The sequence below is a fragment of the Pogona vitticeps genome, chromosome 6 (assembly GCF_051106095.1).
Source record: "Pogona vitticeps strain Pit_001003342236 chromosome 6, PviZW2.1, whole genome shotgun sequence".
Taxonomy (NCBI): domain Eukaryota; kingdom Metazoa; phylum Chordata; class Lepidosauria; order Squamata; family Agamidae; genus Pogona; species Pogona vitticeps.
Window position 1 is genome coordinate 19289896 of NC_135788.1, and position 14846 is coordinate 19304741.

The 14846-nt window shown below is 41.0% G+C and overlaps 1 protein-coding gene across 4 annotated transcripts in view; it reads right to left on the reverse strand.

Annotated features, from left to right (window-relative positions):
• Positions 1 to 1298: 1298 nt before the first annotated feature.
• Positions 1299 to 14846, reverse strand: part of ARMC3 (armadillo repeat containing 3) — a 79324-nt gene continuing 65776 nt past the window's right edge. For all 4 annotated transcript variants that reach the window (XM_073003061.2, XM_020801685.3, XM_073003058.2 and 1 more), the window contains 3 exons: positions 14255 to 14455; positions 7291 to 7453; positions 1299 to 5180 (listed from right to left, as the gene is read on the reverse strand). In XM_073003061.2, the coding sequence (XP_072859162.1) occupies positions 4971 to 5180; positions 7291 to 7453; positions 14255 to 14455 (574 nt within the window). In that variant the 3' untranslated portion in view covers positions 1299 to 4970. The remainder of the gene's footprint in view (positions 5181 to 7290; positions 7454 to 14254; positions 14456 to 14846) is intronic.

Below are 14846 nucleotides of genomic sequence, written 5' to 3' on the forward strand. Positions count from 1 at the left end.
GATGGTTGGACAGTGTCATCAAAGCTACCAACATGAATTTGACCTAACTCCGGGAGGCAGTGGAAGACAGGAGGGCCTGACGTGCTCTGGTCCACAGGGTCACGAAGCGTCAGACACAATTTAATGACTAAACAACAACAACAAAATCTAGGTAACAAGCATGGCAAATCCATCTATCATGAGCTTTTGGGACTCTACATTCTCTACACTAACAAGACACCGCGGTATGCCTGAAGGAGTGGGCATAATTATTTTAGTGTTCTAATAAAGGTATTGCATGTTTCAGCATTGTATTGTGTAAGGACCACATGGCTGTGACTAAATGTGGCTAATTGAACCACTGCCTTATGCAAACACCAGTAGGATTCTTTCAGTTCTTTGTCCCCATGAGTACCCATAGCCTATTTGCATTTACACCCAGGGTAATTTATATGCCTTATACATTTCATGATATTCTGTTTACCATGAAACAAAATTTTTAGTCCCTGGCTGCACAATTTCAGTTTTTGTTTCATTTTGTTACATAGAAAGAATAACTATATAGCAGGGTTGAGGAATTTCTGGTCCTCCAGATGTTTTGAATTTAAACTCCTTAAAGCCTCAACCAGACTGGTCAATGGCAAGGGATTGTGGCCATTATAGTACAAAATATCTGAAGAGCAAGCAATACAATACTGAGAGGAATGTTAAGGGCCCTTCTCATGCACATGCCTAACAAAGCTCCCTAGGCATGTAAATTGATTTATTCATCCATTTGGCTCAATAATGTTAAAAAGATGACCCAGGCCCAGGAATCCCAACACAGTGTGTGGTGTCTTGTCTAGGGTTCACATATAAGGTAGAATATCCTAAAATCCTACCTTTTGAAATTAAAGCATTTGTGTGTGTGTGTGTGTGTGTGTGTGTGTGTGTGAGAGAGAGAGAGAGAGAGAGAGAGAGAGACAGAGAGACAGACAAACTACATTGCAGGGGTGAGCCTCATTTTTCTCCCCTCCAATAGATGTCTGCCTATCAGGGTGTCTCTTTCGGCAGCCTCAAGGACTTTATTCAGCCAATCTTTGATTGCTGATAAATAGCTGTGTCAGATAGTGTGATGCAGTCCATGAAAGTTTATGCTAAATAAAATTTGCTTATCTTTAAAGGGCTACTGCATCAGACCAATATACCTACTTTCCCCCAAACTGGTATTTTGTCAGCAATTTCCCAGTGACTTGTTGAAACCATCTAAGCAGTCACCAGCAGCGATAGCTGGAACCTGTTCCTCAAGCCTTTGGACCACATTATAACTCCACCAAAGGCAAAGGAAATCTGTGTGTGATCAGTAGCATGTTACCACTACATAAAATGATTTCCCCTGGAAAAAAAATTATTCAGTCTGGCAGGAGTTCTACCAGACTAGTACCTAAAACAATCTTTCATTGAGCCTCTTGTTATAAACAAGGGCCAGGGAATAAACACCCAATATTATTACAAACAAGAGGAACATTTTCAGAGGGCTAGAAATGCTTGTATCCTTGATATAAGGCTATTTTTGAATAATATTCACTTTCTGTGTGTTCCCAAAGAATACAGGGCTTGGAACAAAGCACTGGACAAAGAATCATTTGTCCACAACAGCTTCCCTGTACATTATTTGAATGGATTTATCACCATGATCTGGGCTCAGGCCATCTGTTACATCCTCTAATTACAAATGCAGAAAGAGGTAATGCACAATTGCATCATAAAAAAGTAAAATATAAATGATTTAAGGACAGGCGTATGTCATGTTTCATGCACCAATCAGAGCTAAATGGCTCTTCCTCCCGACAGACTGATTTCTGTGCTAAAAGTATCCCATTTTTTGCAGTGAGGGAATCGGCTTGGAATCCTTCCCACAGCAGCAGACAATGTGCTGTGCTGAGCTGCATATTTGCTATCAATGGTGAGGGGGCAATAATAAAATCTTGCATTCTCCTCCTCCTAATTCTTCTTCATTATGTGGCTGCTGATTCCTTGGTGGAGTTCAAGCTCTTTCATTAAAGCAACATTTCCCCCTTTTCTCTTTTATAGACATTTTCCCCAGGAGGATAGAAAAGGTCCAAAAAGAAACAGAGTATTTATGATATAAGCCCGCAGTGATATTTCAAAGCCCATTTTCAAATCACTTTGAACTGATAATATTTGATAATATAAGGGCTACAGCATTTTGATAATGATTTTAGATTCCCATTTGCATTTCATCTTTTTCCCTTTCATAACTCTGAGTTGATTCAGGCTCATATGAAATATTTAATCCAATTGCTTGTCTTGCCTCTCTCCTGAGATTCCTTCATTTAAAACATCAATATATCTAGAGGGGTCAAGCTTAGAGGGTAAATACTTATTTCATAAAAGATGGATTCAGAAGCCCACTTTTTTTCTAGATTAGATCCTGCCATCTCAAGCATCGTTGTTTGCCCTGAGTTTTCAAATACACCCAGCCTATCAAAGAAGATGCATGAAATTCCAACTGAGCAAGTGAGGCAGTTTTATTATCCAAACCAAGCTGTTCCAAACTATTATTTTGGGGAGGTGTAAGTGATTAACATAGTCCAGGGACCACCTCCTTCTCTTAAAATTGTGCCTGGTAGGTTTGGTAGATCCCACCAGCAAAATCGCTTGCTTCTAGAGATTCTTAAAAAGCTGAACTCTAGGAGGTTAAATGATCACATATTTAAAATGATCACATTCATCTATGGGCTGATTTCAAGATGTTCATTCTAATATATAAAGCCCCAAATGGCTTGTGCTGAAGTTATTTCAAGGACCACATCTCTAAATCTGTTTGAATGTTAAGATAATCAGGAGAGACCTTTCTCTTGGTCCTGCCAGCTTCTCAGATGCAGTTGGCAGGGACACGGGAGAGGGCCTTCTCTGTTGCTGTACCCAGACTTTGGAACTTCCTCCTGCAAAAGGCTAAGCCCACACTATTTTTGCTGTCCTGAAAGCAGGTGAAGACCTTTCTCTTCAAGCAGACTTTCCCTGAGTGACTGGCTGCCTGAGTAGGGTTTTTTAATTAGTTGTCATACCTTACTCCATTGAATGTGTTTTTGTGTTGCTTATAGTTTTTTAAATGGGTTTTTTCATCCTTTTTAGTATTTGTATACTGACTGTTGTTAGCGTTAATATGGTCTTTTAATGATGTAAGTTAATTTGGATCCTTTTAAGGAAAAGGCAGAGTAAAAATGTACAGACTGTAGGTGCACTGCTAAATTCAAATGGTCAATAGAAGAAAAGAAGAGAGCAGAACACAGCAAAAATGTTAATGACTTTTGTCGCTGGTCATGTATCTTTATGGAAGGGATTTTTCATAAAAATGCAAATGGCTCTTAGTTCTTGAGCAAAACCTATCACAATACAATAGGAGTAACATTATGGCAAACAAAAATTGTCCTGACCTCGTGATTCATATCTACACCTAGTATGCTGCACATGATCTGTTACAACTTCCCCACCCAACATGTCATCGATGGTGACAGTTTGATCGTGCTAATAGGAACATAAACGCTTTGCCGGATCATGGCAAGATTTCATGGATTTCAGCATCCTCTTTTCCACAATAACCAACTGGCTGTATCTGGGAAGTCCAGAAGCTCTCCAGAAAAACCCGATCTCTGGAATATAGAGGTTGCATATACAGTACCTATAATGGTTAGTTAATACTGATGGGCTTTTCCTAAATAATGAGCCTCGTGGCGCAGTGGTTAAAACGCTGTACTGCAGCTAAAACTGTGCTCACGACCTGGGGTTCAAATCCCAGGTAGCCGGCTCAAGGTTGACTCAGCCTTCTATCCTTCCGAGGTCGGTAAAATGAGTACCCAGCCCGCTGGGGGGGGCAATGTGTAGCCTGTATAATTAAATTGTAAACCGCCCGGAGAGTGCTCGTAGTGCTATGGGGCGGTATACAAGTCAAATAAATAAATAAATAAATAAATAAATAAATAAATAAATAAATAAATAAATAAATAAAAAATGTTTTTGTGTCTAATCCCCTTTAAAGGTTATTAAAGTTACTGTAATGGGTGGGGTAGGTGGGGCTCGTCAGCCATGGAAGGCAGCCCATCTAGGAGAAGGAAAACTCCGATTTCAAACCTCCACTGCCTTGTGGCTATATCCATTCATGGAAAAGGCTTCAGGAGTTAACCTCGAGGCAAAATCCGGAGCTGGAGTCCCGAAGGCAGCATGTGTCGTTCTGCCAACTCCTGCGACGTTGCTGGAAGCAGTTGTATTGGCTCTTGCCTTTCCATTGGACCATTTCAGCAATGTGGAGAGGGGGGAATCTGCTGCTTGGGTAACAGCCTATCCTCCATATTACCTTACCCAGGCTTCATGCTCTGGAGAGGAGACTCCTCGATTCAGAGCATGTTACCATAATCTCTCGAGACTGAAGGATGCCTATGTCAATGGGTGTCAGCCCATAACCATGGTAGAGAATAATGTTTGGAGGGATGGAGAGGTCATCTGCCCATGTGCACAGTAGGAAGGAAAAGAGCTTGTAAAGATTGCTGTCCCTACATAATACAGGAAGAGTACTGTTTTGCTAGCAGTGCCAACTCGTCACACAGTTTCCATTTCAAGGCTACACGCAGACCCGAGTGCTGGATGTTGAGATCTAATTCTTGTAACAGCCATCTTTATTTTATTCGTTTACAAAATAACCAGTCTTCCTCTTTATGTACCTGATAACTGCCTTTTATTCAGAACAGTGAATCAAAAACATGAACAGGACTCATCCTGAAATTCTATATGATGCCTAATGAGGTTTCTGAGATGCAAAAATTAGATTTTCAGAAAAATGAAGGATCCAAAGGTCCATCCATGCTGGTCTGTGCATATAATGCTTGGCACCCAGCTCAGCATTGAAAATAAGCCTGGCGAACCTTTCTGCACAGATGTAATACAACTGTTTGATAATCTGCTTTAGGATTTGAAGAACTCTGAAAAGAACATTATATACGTTGATAGTGATCTGCCTCTGGACTGCCTTCTTTCATCAGGTTGCCCAGCTGATACATGAGATCTACAATAAATACTCGAGGAGGAAGCAGAAGTCCAGGTATCCCCAAGGGAGAGTCATCCACTAATTTGACCTCATTCCATGCTCTGTTGTACTCACCACGGACTAAGCTACAGGCAACGCCAATCCGATCTGCCAGAGCCTAAAGAAGGAAGGAGACAGATGTGAATATCTGCTAGGATATTTGCCTGTTGTTATCACACTTATAGAATATCCTTTTCTCAATGGTTCACAATTTAACATACTGCCCTTTAACGGACAAAAACACAAAAGTGAATATGGTAGAGGTAGGAAAAAAGAAAATAACCACGTCCACCCACTGTTGTTGTCTCCATTAGAAATGGGACGTTCATATTCATATCCCTGGGGATTACGAATACAAATATCGGCACCAGGAAAGTCCAGTCCCCACTCCCCGAACTGGCAGGTCCAATTACTGGTCACTATGCAACATGCGCAGCCCACATTGTTCATGCCAGTAATCGAAATAGCCTAGTCATCGCTTCTCTGCATATCTGACCTCTCTGGTGAGGAGGCATGATGACAAATCTCTTTGCTCAGCTGTTGAGCAATCAGTTGCGCAGGGAGGCAGGGAAGTGCCAGCAGGGCTACTTCTGCAATTGGCATGATGGGAATGACCAGTAATTGGACCTGCCAGTTTTGGGGGTGGAGGGACTACATTTTCCAGGCACCTGTGATGCTGATATTCATATTCATATCTGCAGGAATATGAATACAAATATCCCATGTCTAGTCTCCATTCATTCTGGGGTTGTTCTGGATACTTCTGGGGTTTTTTGTTGGTGGTGATTTGAATAGATCATTCTGGTATTTGCATCCATAGAGGGGGAGGATCTTTGTTGCTGGAGGTACTGCGTTATTCTGAGTCATCCTGGTACCATCTGCCCACACACATCCAGAATCACTGCTGATGTATCACTCCTAACAAACTGCCCTCCCCTGTTCCTTATCCACGCTCTCCTTAACTCTTCAGGTTCTCTTCCCTTTCCTCCTTGTTTTACTCATGCACAGGGCATGGAGAATGACCAGTAGAAAAATGCCCACCAGGAACTTAAATGACACATGCTTACAAAGTGGAACACAGTTCACGAGCAGATCCTGCACAGGAGCAAACCAGCACAAAGCAGAACAAACTTGCACCACCATCTAGGTGAACAGCTGCAGACAGAAGACACCTCTAGAGAGTGGGGCAGTGGAAGTGTCAGCTTCCAAAGGTTGATCCAAGGACACAGAAAAGGCATGTGGTACTGCGGGTGACTATGGGCCAGTTTATCCATTTCTCAGGATGGAGCAGTACTGCACTACATTATACTACCTCTGACTGTAGGTGGGGATTTGACTTTTAAATGTCCCTTAATCTAAACAAAACAAAATTGCTGTGCATTGTGAATCAGCATTTCAGAAGGATGCCTATCCCTTTTCCTTACATACTGTTTTTCCACACATGAGGAAGGGTGCATATTTTTATCTGGAAGAAAACATTACTTCCTGCTTACATAAACTTCCCTGTGACACAATGTGGTACCACAGTATTTTTGTCCAGGCTGGACCTACGCCACATCAGAAGACAGGCAGTGATATCCAACTGCTCCTCCATGCCACAAATTCCTTGTCTATGGGAAACTAGTAACATAGGAGAAAGGATTTTGCTTTCCCATTTAGGTGTATGTATTGCTGTTCCAAAACACTTCCCAAATGTTATCTTGGGTTCTTTTTAAGGAGAAAGGTGGAATAAAAATACAGTATGTTAAATAAAGAAATAAAACAGTAACATCCATAGAACAACACAGTAAGGCAGATGAATATTGTGATCTTCATATTGCAGATAGGTTGTGACACAATGGTTAGCCTCTCAGTTGGTCCACAGTAAAGGTGAGATTTGCCCAGAGAATGTCAGGTCATGGCACTATACCACTTCCCAAGTATGGTTATTTGTCTTACAGCATAGCCTTGTCTTAGCTTTGTTCACATCTCTTCACTAATGATTTAAATGGTGTTTATACTTTATAGTACAGGAATGTGTGGGTTTTTTGTTTGTTTGTTTGGTTTTTTTTTTTTTTTTTGGAAATCAGTACTGACTAAACTCGGAATGACCAAGATATACAAATAATGTTTGAACAGTATGACAAGTTCATACTGAAATGGATGTGCATTTGTATGCGCTATCTGCTCATTAAAAATTAAACATGTGCCATTAAAACAGTTCTGTAATTCTAAGTAATTTGCTTTACCTTGAAAAGCAAAGCTCGGTGGTAGAAGGTCCCTTTGCTGATCTTCCCAACAGGCACAACATTACATTTGAGTTCAAATTTAATTTCACTTATATGAAGTTCCCAGCTGAATTCATGTAACTTGTCTTTTTCAATTGGACCACCCATCTTTTCACCAACAAACCTATTTAAAAGCCGACAAGTTGAATTAAATTGAGCACTTTCATCAGGCTTATTAACACTGTTCTTACAATGATATTTCTTTCAGTTTCGACAACTCTATTTCACAAACCTAGTATGGAATCAAGTTAACAGGGCAGTATTCCAAATGAGATGTTGTGGAGGAAAATGGTGGTCTGGACTGAACACCAACTGCAGCTTCTCTGCTGCTCAAAGTAGCATGAAAAATATAGGTGAAAGGAAAATATATTTCAAGAAAAGGTACAGATGCCCCTCCATTTCCGGATAAGCCCCCACCTCTCAATTTTCCTGTCCCTATAGAATATTGTCAAAGATTTCCCTTTTGCAATTTGTTTGGGATTAGAAAGATATCACACTGATGCTACAAAGTGGGATAACACTGGACATCTACAAGAGCCACCATTTCCAGAGGTGGCACAGCAGTCTGTCCCAAAAAAGAAATAGACGAGTGTAGCGTTCACCCTTTGTTAGGTAATAAGTTATGTATTATTCATTTTCTATGCTAATATGGTTGAGAGGCGGAGTTGAGAGAGATATTAAAAAGGCGGAGCCTGAGAGAAGTCAATCAGAGAGTCAGAGGAGTCTGTGTTAGGAATCTGAGAGAAGGATAGTTTGGGGTCTGAGGAGTGATTAATAACCTGTGATATTTAATATAGAAGATTAATATTGTTTTTAAGAGCCAATTAAAAACTTGGCTCTTTAGGCAGGCCTTCCCTCCTGTCAATACTTTATTTTTATTATAATTTTCTGTTTTCCCATCTTGAGCATTATTAAGCATTACTAATAACTATTGTTTTGAATTGTTTTTAACTGTTTTAGTTTACAATGTTTAATGGAACCCGCCTGGAGTAGACTTTGTCTAAAAGGGCGGGATAGACATCTAATAAATAAATAAATAAATAAATAAATAAATAAATAAATAAATAAATAAATAAATAAATAAATAAATAAATAAATAAATTGAATGAAATGAATGAATAAATAAAATGAATGAATAAATAAAATGAATAAATATTGATGCTTGGTGAAACTGAAAGAATATGCTTATGAATTATCCTAGAAACCATCTGTAATCAATAAACCTGTTCTATTAGAAGTCAGTACTGAATGGACCTTTGTCTTTCCTAAGTAAAGTACTTTGATAAGGAAATCAACAGGTGGCAGCGTGTCAAGAGATTTTGGTTTGCTTTTGTGAGCTCTGTGTTTGGGGAGACAAACAGGCCACAAGGGGCAAATGTCACAATTGGTGTCCAGCAGTGGAATATGAAAGAATCCAGTAAAGCCAGAGTTGAAAGTGAATTCTTTCTGAGTCAAGGACACCTTTTTAGTCAGAGGTCTGTGGTGAAGAAGCGGGTGACCTGCTAGAGCTTTTGTGGAAGAGCTTAGTGGTGGGGCTTCTGATCCCAAATCTAGGGGGAATAAAGATAAGGAATGACTCTGAAGGAAAAATTCCTGTTTATTTACCTCAGGATTTGGAACACCAGTGGGCTAGCCTATAATCCAAGGCTGTGAGAGAAGGGAGTGCTGGTGGATAAAATTGGAAGCCAGAGGTCAGAGCAGATCTGAGGAGATAGAAGAAAAAGCAGAGGCTTGAGATATAAAATTATTTCACTGACTGGGATTAAAAGCAGAAAGAGTTCATTTTTAAAATCAGTACAATCAGTGAAAACTAATCATCTCAGAAGTAAACATGCCCCCCAAACGTTGCCAAAAGGGAAGTTGTGAGGCAGAGAGTTTACCTCAAGAAATGGAGGGACATGGAGACCCTTTAACTCCAATGGAACAGGAGGAAATTGATGAGGGTGCCTCAGAGAGACAAAGGGATTTAAGCACCCAAGATTTTGAGAAATGGAAATTACAACAAGAATAAATTGAAGGAATTGTGAGAAAAAGCTAAGGAGCTGGAGATTAAAGCCAGAGTTGAGGAGAAAGCTAAGGAGCTAGCACTCAAGGAAATGGAAATTTGAGGAAAAGCCAGAGCTGAAAAGAAAACTCAGGAACTCTAAGATGAGCAAGAGGCCAGACAAATGGCATTTGAGCAAAAAAGCAGACGAAGAGAAATGGAATGAAGACAAAGAGAAATGGAATTTCAAATATAAATGAAACAATTAGAATTATCTGCTCAGAATAACAATAACAATAACATTTCTAGTGAGGGAAATCTGTCAAAGATCGACCTAAAGAAATTTCCCCAATATAGGAAAGGAGATTGCCCTGAATTTTTCCTTATTTCATTTGAGAGAGCGTGTTGGGACTTTGATATCAAGAACGAAGAAAGGATGACAGTGCTAAGATCATAAATAAGTGGAGATTTAGTGGAACTGTATTCTCAGATGCTTCTGATGCAGGCTAGAGATTTTGAAGCATATAAAAAGATGGTATATGCTAGATTTGGCATAAATGCAGAACACCTGAGGAGAAAATTTCATTCCCTTACCAAATTTCATTCCCTTACCAAAAAACCTGAAGAATCTTATTCCCAGACAGGGGCTAAACTGCTTTATTGTTTGGACAAATGGATGGAACGTGAAAATGCCACTTCTCTAGAGCAGATGAAAAATGTGATTGGGTTAGAACAATTTTATTCTATTTTGCCTGGGGAATTTAGTTAAAGACAAAAATCCTAAAAATCTATTAGAAGCAGGTGAAACTGAGGTAAAATTTAACAAGCAAAACTGGGACAACAATAAGAGAACCTTCAAAAAAATTACCTCAGTGAAACATCAGGGAAAGAAGGCCAGAGTAGTGCCTTGCCTGAGTTGTCAGGGCCTAGTCCTCTGAAGAGAGGGAACCCTGAGGAAAAGTTTAATAGATCATCTCAGAGTGAGTGAAGAAGACAGTGCTATAACTGCGAAAAGTTTGGACATATTCAGTCAAATTGTACGAAAAACAAGAATAAAAATGGAAAAGGTGATGGTCAGACCAAAAAGGTTTGCTGCTTGAAGACTGTAGAAGCCACTGAGGAAAGTTGTAACAATGGTTCTGTCTCCATGGCAACTAGCATGACAGAAAATTCTGATCTGCCACTAGCCAAGGTTGTTCAATGTTTTCTTGTAAAGACAGAAGATATTTTAGTACAGAACCCTGGTGAGGAAATTCTTATTAATAAGAAGTCTTATGTGGGAGTGGTTGATGCCTGCTCCAATATAACCTTGTGTCATCCTCATGTGGTTCCTAGAGAACAAATACTTCCAAACCAAACTGTTACAATCAAGGGAATAAATTCTACTCCAGTGACTTTACCTATGGCTAAAGTAAAGATGAACTATAGAGATTGGGTCGGAATTTGGGATGTCGCAATTTCTGATCAAATTCCAGCACCTTGTTTAATTGGGCTAGCTCTCACTAAGCATGTGCAGAGTGCTTGTAGAGTAACATGTTCCCTGGGAGAGCAGTTAACAATCCCTGAGGGAAAAATGGAATCCCCAACCTCTGAATCAAACCAGGGATGCCCCAGTTTAGAGAAGAACCCTGAGGTAGCAGAAATGGCTGATGAGGTTATATTGAAAACCCCTAATAATACTTCCTGTATTGGTGAACAGAAGGAAGATAGTACTTTAAATGATTGTATTACAAAAGCTAGAGAGAATCCCATTTCACTGACCCCTGAACACCTAGAGAGGTCTACAACTGATAAAGACCTGATGTACAGAGAGGGTTTAAATTTGATAGAGCATGTTAAGAATGCTTTTGTACTCTTAGCATGCTCTATGTTAAGGGGGGCAGAAATTACCCATTGCAGCAGAAATGGATACTGCAGCAGAGGGAAGCCTGGAAGGAGAACGTTTCTTGGATAGTCAGCTTAATACAGTGGTGCCTCGCAAGACGAACGCCTCGCGGGATGAAAAACCCGCAAGACGAATGGTTTTGGCTATGTGGTTGATGAATCGCAAAAAGAATGCTTCTATGGACGATTTTTGCAAGATGAATGTTTTTGACATTTGGGTTGATGACTCACAAGACAAATGTTTTTATGGACGATTTTTGCAAGACGAATGTTTTTTGACATTTGGGTTGATGACTCGCAAGACAAATGATTTTACAGATGATTGTCTTCAGGTTTTCTGTTTGTTTGTTTTGGTTCAAATCTCAGCCGTTAATACCCAGGATGCACTGTGCATTATTCTGGGAAGGTTTAAAAAGCCTCCCTAATGCATCCTGAGTTCACTTTTCCACGTGCAGTTTCAAAGTTGACTTCAAGAGGAGCAACTGCGGCCTGTGTTGTGGGCACATCCTGTGTTTGGTGTGGTCTGTGTTGTGGAGGCATCCTGTCTTTGGAGAAGTTGGTGTGGTCTTTGGTGAAATTGAAGTTTTTCAGAACTTTTTGGCCAGCAAAAGGTAGGTGTGCATTTGTTCTGTGTTGGTGGGGGTGTTATGCCAATTATTATTATTATTATTATTATTATTATTATTATTATTATTATTATTATTATTATTATTATTATTATTATTATTATTATTATTATTATTATTATTATTGGTAAATTGCACAGGAAAGGTGGTGGGCTTAGCTTGTGCTGGTGGGGTTTATGCCACTTGTTTGTCCAGGGCAGTTTTGGCTAGTGGTGGGAAGGAGTGTGGGAAGGTGTGTGGGAAGTGGATGTAAAGCACTGCCTTTTGTTTTTGTGAATGTAGCAGCTGCTGATATGGGTCCCAAGAAGCCTGCTTCTGCAGAGGCCGGGAAGATGATGAAGGAGAAGATTACACTTGAGATGAAGAAAGAGATCATCAGGAAGCACGATGGAGGCATGCGAGTAACAGACATCGCCAGGGAGTACCTGAGGAATCCATCCACCATCGGTACCATCCTTAAGATGAGAGAGAAGATCCTTGCCACAGATGTAGCCAAGGGAGTCACCAGGATCGTGAAGAACTGGCCAGCTGTTCTGGAGGAGGTAGAGAAGGTGCTGCTCATCTGGATGCAAGAGAAGCAGTGTTCAGGGGACACAGTGACTGAGGCTGTCATTTGTGAGAAGGCCAAGGCCTTGTATGCAGACCTCGTGCAGCAAGAGCCAGGAACCTCAGCCGAGCTAGAAGAATTCAAGGCAAGCAGAGGCTGATTTGAGAGATTCAAAACTAGATCTGGAATCTACAGCATGGTCAGGCATGGAGAGGCTGCCAGTTCCGATGTTCCTGCGGCTGAGGACTTTGCCACGGAGTTCTTGGAGGTCATGACAACACAGGGCTACCTTCCATAGCAGGTCTCCAACTGCGATAAGACCGGGCTGTTTTGGAAGAGGATGCCCAAAAGGACCTTCCTCACTCAAGAGGAGTGCAAGTTGCCTGGCCACAAGCCCATGAAGGATCGTCTTACCCTCCTCTTCTGTGCCAACGCCAGCGGGGACCTGAAGATAAAGCCCTTGCTGGTGTACCACTCAGAGAACCACGGGCTTTCAAGAAGCACAAGTTGAACAAAGGTCAGCTGAGCGTGTTATGGCAATACAACGCTAGGACTTGGGTCACACGAGTTCTGTTTGTGGATTGGGTCAATCTTGCTTTTGATCCTGCTGTCAAGCAGTACCTGCTGGACAATGACCTGCCGCTGAAGTCCCTGCTTCTCATGGACAATGCTCCTGCTCATCCTCCAGGCCTTGAGGAAGACTTGGAGAAGTTCAAGTTCTTTAAACTCATGTTTCTGCCACCTAACACCACCCCGGTATTCTAGCCAATGGATCAGCAGGTGATTGCGAATTTCAAAAAAAGGTACACCAAGGAGCTTTTCAGGCACTGCTTCAAGGTGACCGATTCCACCAACTTCACCCTGCGTGATTTCTGGAGGAACCACTTTGACATTGTCACCTGTTTGAAGTTGATCAACATAGCCTGGAATGGGATTAGCCAGAGAAATCTTAATTCTACTTGGCGCAACCTGTGGCCAGACTGTGTGGCAACAAGTGACTCTGGTGTTTCTGTGCCTGCACCAGAGTCAACAGTGATGGAGGACATTGTTGCCTTGGGGAGGACCATGGGCCTCCAGGTCACAGAGGAGGACATCTGTGAACTGGTGGAGGGCCATGACCAGGAGCTGTCCACCCAGAAGCTGGTTGAGCTGCAGGCAGAGGCTACGGAGGAGCAGGCCTTTTTGGGAGATGAAGAAGAGCCAGGGGAGGAACAGCTGTCCACCAGTAAACTGAAAGAGTTCTTAGACCAGTGGCAAAACGTGCAGACTGTAGCACAGCGATACCACCCGGACAAGGCTGTGGCACATAACCTTGCTAGCATGTTTGACGCAAGGGTCATATCCCCCTTCAGAGGGATGCTGAAAAGGCAGCAGAAGCAGCTGACTATGGAGAGGTTCCTCACGAAGAGGCCGAGACAGGAAGAGGAACCTGCTGCTTCTACCAGCAGTGCCCAGTTGCCTTCTTCCTCCTCCTCATCCTAGAAGACTGCTGCTGTGATGTGAGAACAGTTCTGACTGCCTCCAGTTTCACTTGTTCACTTAAAAATGTGAAATGTAAAAAGTTTCTGTACTGTTGGTTTCTGTATGTTTATACACTTTCTGAAGAGTTTTGCACAATCCAATGACTGTTAGTGACTGTTTCTGTTCATTTTCTAAGGCAGATGTTCCTGCCTCATGTTTACCAATTTTATTAACTACTTCGTAGTTTTATCTTCACATTTTTATATGAAACATAAAGCTTCCTCATGTGCATGTCAAAAAACCCACTATATTGAAGTATGACAAGGCAAAACAGGTCACAATGGAAACTTTGCTCCATAGATTAAGAAATGAATTCCTCAACTATTTACTTTGAATGGATAGCGAATCCAGTCTGGTACTCACTGTGCAAGAGTTACCACCTGTTCTTTGGTGGTTGCCAATGGTAGAATTATTTTGGAAACTTCGGAGATGTAATCCACTAAAATGTGGTCAACAGGAGGAAGCCATATAACTTTTTGAGGAACTTCTTCAACAATTTTAGGCATAACTGGCTCCACTTCTTCTTCCTTTGGTTTTTCTTCTTCTTTTTTCCCTTTCCCTTTCCTTTTGAAAAAAGTAACACAGGTTTTTTTAATTAGTTTCTCTCTATAAATCCCTATTTAACTAATAAAGGGCAAGACCTGCCTGCTTCAGAAGATAGAAAGATGTTCTCCTGCCCTTGTTGCTTGGAAAATGCAAGCTACTCTTTGCAATGATATGACACATGGTGTTTATGTTCTATTGGAAGTTGTTGTGCTCTCAAAAATACTTCTGTACAGTACACAGTATTTTCTAGATAGACTTGGCTCCTTACACATACAAATGCATACAACAAAAGAATTAAATTCCTGGTGCATTTTGTCAATTGGCAAGTGATAATATTCAAGAATTAGAGATCTTCAGAAAATACCTTCCTTTCTATCCTACCCAAGTTTTCATTGTCATCTAAACTATA